Source organism: Lindgomyces ingoldianus (assembly GCF_010093535.1).
Source record: "Lindgomyces ingoldianus strain ATCC 200398 unplaced genomic scaffold BDR25scaffold_98, whole genome shotgun sequence".
Classification (NCBI taxonomy): Eukaryota; Fungi; Ascomycota; class Dothideomycetes; order Pleosporales; family Lindgomycetaceae; genus Lindgomyces; species Lindgomyces ingoldianus.
This window is the reverse complement of record NW_022985259.1, coordinates 3,602-9,555: the sequence shown is the minus strand read 5'-3', so window position 1 is coordinate 9,555 and position 5,954 is coordinate 3,602. Positions and strand designations below refer to the sequence as shown.

General features: G+C 36.6%; 1 protein-coding gene across 1 annotated transcript; it reads right to left on the bottom strand.

The window, feature by feature from the left end:
- Positions 1-1,935: 1,935 nt before the first annotated feature.
- BDR25DRAFT_249033 (uncharacterized protein) lies at positions 1,936-2,151 on the bottom strand (the record flags this gene model as incomplete). Its single annotated transcript, XM_033685995.1, has 1 exon — positions 1,936-2,151. A coding segment is annotated over one exon (216 nt), but the record flags the coding sequence as incomplete, so codon positions are not given.
- Positions 2,152-5,954: the final 3,803 nt, after the last annotated feature.

Genomic DNA, 5,954 nt, shown 5'->3' with positions numbered 1-5,954 from the left:
CTAAGCAACGCTTAACCTATATGCTATTATAACTATAAAATATTATTTTAATTAACCCTACTAGAGTTTTCTAAAAAGACATTAACTTATTACACATCTGCAGTAAGTTTTTTATACTATAGAGAGATAATTCACTATTTTATAGACTATCTTAGTTTCCACACTCTACTACTACCCACCCTAGCTCTTGCAGCATGCAGTTGCTTACCCCTTTATGCTCTATATCTTATAGTTAGTATATAAATAATAGCTTACAGGTAATTATAAATTGTCTTACTAATTTTCTTTGTTATCTCTAGCACCTAAAGCACAAGCCTATTATCTACCTTCTATAGGAACTTTTTTAGTATAAGAAACTAAAGCATTTTTGTTACTAAATTTAATACAAACATTGCAGCATCTTTCTTTAGCCCTGCATTAAAATGCTGCGTCTTAGGCGCTACTGCTAAGGTAACTAATAATAAAGCTAGTGTTAACACTATTATTAGCATTACATTGCAGAGAGGATTACTAAGGCACTCTACTAAGCATTAGTAAGCAACTTAATAATGCTCTAGCACTTTTTAGTCTCCCCTCTTAAAATTCTTCTTTAGAAGCTAAAAACCTTCCTTAACTAGTAGTAGTATTATAGCAAAAAGAATAAAATAGCTAAAGTTAATTACTGTCTTCTTATTTAGTAGATGTTTAGCCTTGTGTTCTGCCTCCCTAGATACCTGTTTAAGGCTGCCTAGTCTTGCTGTAAGTGCTGTTGCTAGAGGCGCTAATCTAGTTAGCCTAATAACTCTCTAATAGCTAAGCCTTAATTAATATAACCCTAGCATGCATTTAACCTTACTAGAAATTATTGCAACGCATAGTGCACTAATCTAGAGCTTCCTACTTATTAAGCTTGTAGCTGTGTATTAGGCAGCTGCGCAGAGAACTAAGAACTATGTTGCATTTTAAGATGTAAAGGATTTATTTACTAACTTATTAGATTACATACTACTGTTATATAGCTTCTTAGCAAAGTCTTATTATGTCTTAGTTAATATAAAAGTAGGCAGAGCAGCATCTTTAAAGACAAAAAGTAAAAAAACTAGTTTATACTCTCTATTTAACCTAGACGTTAGTGCTAAAAAACCCCTAAAACATCTAAGTAGGGTAATAAACCTACATCTATAAGAATAGTTTCCTAGATTAGGACTATTGCTATACAAGCTCCTACTAGTGCTCTTTGCTCTCTTGCGTCCTACTGCTTCTCTAGCTTTAACTGCCTTTATTTAATATATAACTAAACTTATAGGTAACAAACGCAATTATCTATAGCACCTATAATTCCTAGAACATCTTCTCTAGAAACTTAGCTACACTACTTAGCCCTTTTGCCTATATGCCGCCTAGCTTTTAGAACTACACATTGCTGTAACAGCTTACTGCTACCTCTAGCCTATAGTAGAATGCAATAGACGCTACATGCATTAGCAATAGTTAGCTATTTTTACCCCGCAGCTACTGTGCAAGACTAAGCGTGCCACCGCCCTAGAGATCTAGCATTCAGGGATTGATGTATGGCTATGCCCCGCGCTCTATTCTATCTATAGTACCTAGAGGTTTAAGCACTAAACCTATTAATAACCTAAGAAACCTAGTAAAGCAGTAGCTTCCTAGCTAATTAAGTGCAGCTACACTTTTAGCTAAAGCAACGCCTAACCCTGTAGATCTAGTAGCTTTAAACCTTCTGCGCAAGTTATTAATTGTAAGCCTAAAAATCCTAGCAAAGAATCTAAGCACCTTAAAAAAGATAGATAGCTAGAAAGACTATAGCAAGTGCGTATACTGCTAAGCTTCTTTAAGGTAGAAACGCATTAACTAGAAGATTAGATTAAGAACTGTTATAAAGCTGTAGTGCTTATTAACTAGGCAAGAGACCTACATAGAAAGCACCTGCTTTATTTAAAAGGCAAACTCCTCCTCTGCAACCGCAGTTTCGATGCGCTGCTGCTCTCGAGCGAAGGGCTTGGACGAATCGGGATCCTCTGGGGTAAGCTGGCCCTGTAGACGCCGCAACAGCTGTTGCCGCTTTGCAGCTACGCAGTTAGAGGCATTAGCTTCTGACTCTAGAAGTGCTAGAGCAGCTGTTGCTATTCCTTTAGTTGCAAGAAGGTTGTCTAGCCTGTAACAGATGCTACGCTTAATGTTAAAGTATCCTTAAAAATACCTATAATTAAGCACGCTAGCGCTATTATTCTAGTAGCTTATATTGTCTTGCATAACAGCAAGAAGGTTATCTATTAGAAATGCTAGTAGCTGCAGAGATAAGAAATTTCTGTATGCTAGGTAGAATGCTAATAGGTGGAAGGTAAAGTTGCGCGGCTATTAAAACTCCCTTAAGACTATGTTATAATTAGCAAGAAAGTAGCGTGCAAGTTTATTATCTAGGTTAGAAAAGTGTGCATTTAGACAGTTAATGTCTACTGCTAGAGTGTATAAAATAGTATTAATGTTGTTAAGTGCATACTTCTGCTCTAATTTAGTCTAAAGCTGGCTAAGGCTATTAGTATAGAGAGCCTAATAGTTAACCTCTCTATAAATGTCTAACTCTACTCTTAGTAAACTCTTACTAGGTGTAAACCCTAATAGTAGTAAGATGTTAAAACCTTAAGCCTCTCTTTTTAGATAAAAATATATATATTTACTTATAACATGTTGCAAATTTAACATACTCTCTGTAGCCCCTAGGGGTTAGGCTACTAAATAAAAGAAATGTGTAACAACAGCCTAAATAGCTTAAGACAGTTACATGTGCAGGCACTAAGCGCATCCTAACTTACGTGCAACGCCTGATAACATTGTGTTCTACCCCTGTAAGGCATTTTCCAGCTTTAGCAGCCACACGTCGCCTCTAATGCCCTAATCCTCTTGCTATGTGCTGCTGTACTTTAGAATGGTCACAGCTCTAATGCTAGTTTAATAGACAATTTTCTAACCTTCTTTTGCTATCTAGCTTTTAGGCGCTTGCCCTGCTATTAGGACTTTCTACTAGCAGCAGCTGCATCTTTTTTCTACTACCGCGCAGCCTTAGGAGGGTTTGCACTTTGTCTAGTGCTAGCGCACCTAGATCTTGCGCTGACAGAGGCTGAGAATCACCTGTCCTATAAGCGCTAGCAGTCACCCTATCTCTGCTACTTTAGGTTGTGGAATGCTCTCTATGTGGCTTATGCGTGCCTAATCTGCTATCGCAAACAGCCACCTTATTTTTACTATAGGCCTTGCTAAGAGCAACTAACTAACAGTTAGATAATAGGCTAAAGAAGAAAGGGCTTAAAGAACACAATTTCTCTAGCAGCGCATTATACTTTGCACATTCTGCCTCTATTAGTTAAACTATTAATAGCTGCTATTCTTTACTATAACCCTCTAACACTTCTGCGCATTGCTTTACAGCCTACTTAGCAATTACTAGCTTTATTATCTTGCATAATTTGTCTACTGCACTTTTCTCTTTTAGCGCTAAGTTTTACGCTACTTTTAAAATATAAAATATTAATTTATAAACAGCCTAAGTAATTATAGATGCAGGTTTTAAGCTTATCTTCCTAAGATCTTTAGTGTTAAACTGCACTAGGCATTTATACTGTAGATGCAGGCTAGCTAACTTAATAACAAGAATTAGCATGTCTCTCTATGCCTAATGCTTAAACTGTTTAGTATAAGCATCCCTAGCATTATCTAAGTACTTGTGTAGGTAATGCTTTATTTCTAGGCTAGTAAAATTACTTATTTTGTTTCTAACATACCCTAAAAAACACTTTTAGAGTTTTATAGACTGCTTCTCTGTATTATTACTGCACTTCTTCTGCAAAGCTGGCAGGAGATTCTTGTGTAGGAGAGGTTTATTGTTGTTACGCTTACTAACTCTTACAGAATTATAATTTAGCTATTAACAAACATAGAACATAATAATGCTTATTACCTTCCCCTCCTACTTTATAGTCTTAAGGAGGGAGTGGACATCTGCAAAACCTAGGTCTAGTGTTAAAAGCATAAATTAATATAGACTATTATATACATTATTACTAGCTGTTAAGAAAAGGTTTTACTGCTAGTAAAAAGTAACATCTTTTTAGTTATCTAAGTTAGAGTAGAATAGTTGTTAAACATCTATAGGCTTTTATACTTATAGAAGACTTGCTAACTAAATCTAGTTACTAGACTAGACATTAATGCTAAATTTACTACATATTTAAGATATTAAGTTAATTATAGAGTAGAACATAGTAAACTAGAACTGTTTTACTCTTAGTGTAATTCTAGTTACTCTTAGTAGTATCTACTTACATTATTAATCCTACAGCTTGCTATCTATTTAAATGTAGAAATGTTAAATGTTGCCTAGCTAAGCAAGAATTTGCACTATTTTATAATTATTTACTTCTAATTCTAATTCCTCTATAAAGTGCCTAGTTACTTTACTAGAAATTTAACTTAACTACTTAGCCTAAGGTGTTCTAGCATTTGCTGCTCTACCTTTGTCTTTAGGCCCTAGAAAAGTGTATTATTTAAAGATAATAAAGTTACTAACTCTATCTATATCTAGCTATAGTTATTAGGCAGAATTAAATCTTCTTAGTTAGCCTAAAGCTTAGTGCGTAGATGCAGTAGTAGTGCGTCTTATTTTATATTAGCTTGCATTAGTTTGCTTATCTTAAAGGGGGCAGGTTTTAACCTTTATTATAAATGTTGCAAATCTACTATTACTCTTTCTTACTGCAACCTAAAAGCTATAGGCGCTTCTTTAGAGCCTTTACTCTATAATTGCCTACTATAAGTTTAGCCTTCTCTTCTACTACTATATTCTAATTTTTAAATAAAGGCTACTTAAACTTCTTTTCTTACATATTCTCTCTTGCAGCAGCAACCTGTCTATCCTGCGCCTGCTTCTAGCTAAGATAATCTAGCATCTTCTTTACCTGCTCTTTAGTGCACGCTATTCTAAGTTAATAACCTAGGTCCCTTTAAAGAACGCTTTGTTTACTAAATATCTTACAAAGCTACTACTTATGCGCCTTATTAATAGATTAGTTTCTACTAACAGTTTATTCTAGGGTGAGTGCATTAATTAGGAATTTTGCTGTTACTAGTTAATATAGTTTTACTAGCTTATAAACTAACTCTATCTTCTTAAGGGCTACAGCTTTAGACTTAAGCTCTTAACAACACTGCTTCTTCCTTCCCTTACTAGAGGTTAATAGGTTTTAGCGTTTTATTTTGTAATAGGTCTAGTGTTAAATGCGAACAAGAAGATGGCAAGAAGAGGGAAGGCAAGAAGAGGGAAGGCAGAGAGAAGGCAGAGAGGAAGCGCAGGCAGTTATTTGTTTTAGCAAAGCCACTTTAGTTCTTACTCTAAGGGGTAAGGATGCTAGGGGCGGGAAGCTTGTACCCTCTTAGGGCAAGCCTTTTAGACAGAAACCACATGCAAGGACATAGTGGAGAAAGATCTTGCCCCTAGGGGCAAGCCTTTAGTCTAGAGCCTAGCGGCATATAGATGCAGGGCAGGCGGCTCTTGCCCCTAGGGGCAAGCCTTTAAGCTAGAGGCTAGAGGCAATGGATTCAGGGCTAGGACTTCTTGCCCCTGGGGGTAAGCCTTAATGGCATATACAATATATACATTCTCGCCCTAGGGGGCAACTTAACCCTATGGCAGTAGTACTGTTTCCCACCTAAGTATACCTAATAAGTTTAATTGCTACTACAAACATATTACTAAAATACTCGCCCCATACCTGATACCTATGCCGCTTCCCTAACCACGCTGCATACTCTCTCCAGTCTCCGCCTAGCTTTCCGCAGTATCCGCACTGTCGGATAATCCCAACTGCCCAGCCATCCCCAACAGCAGCTGCTCGTACCAGCAGTACTACTACATTCAGCCATTGACACTTTGCTGTAACGTCCCTGCCTGTAGCGCAATA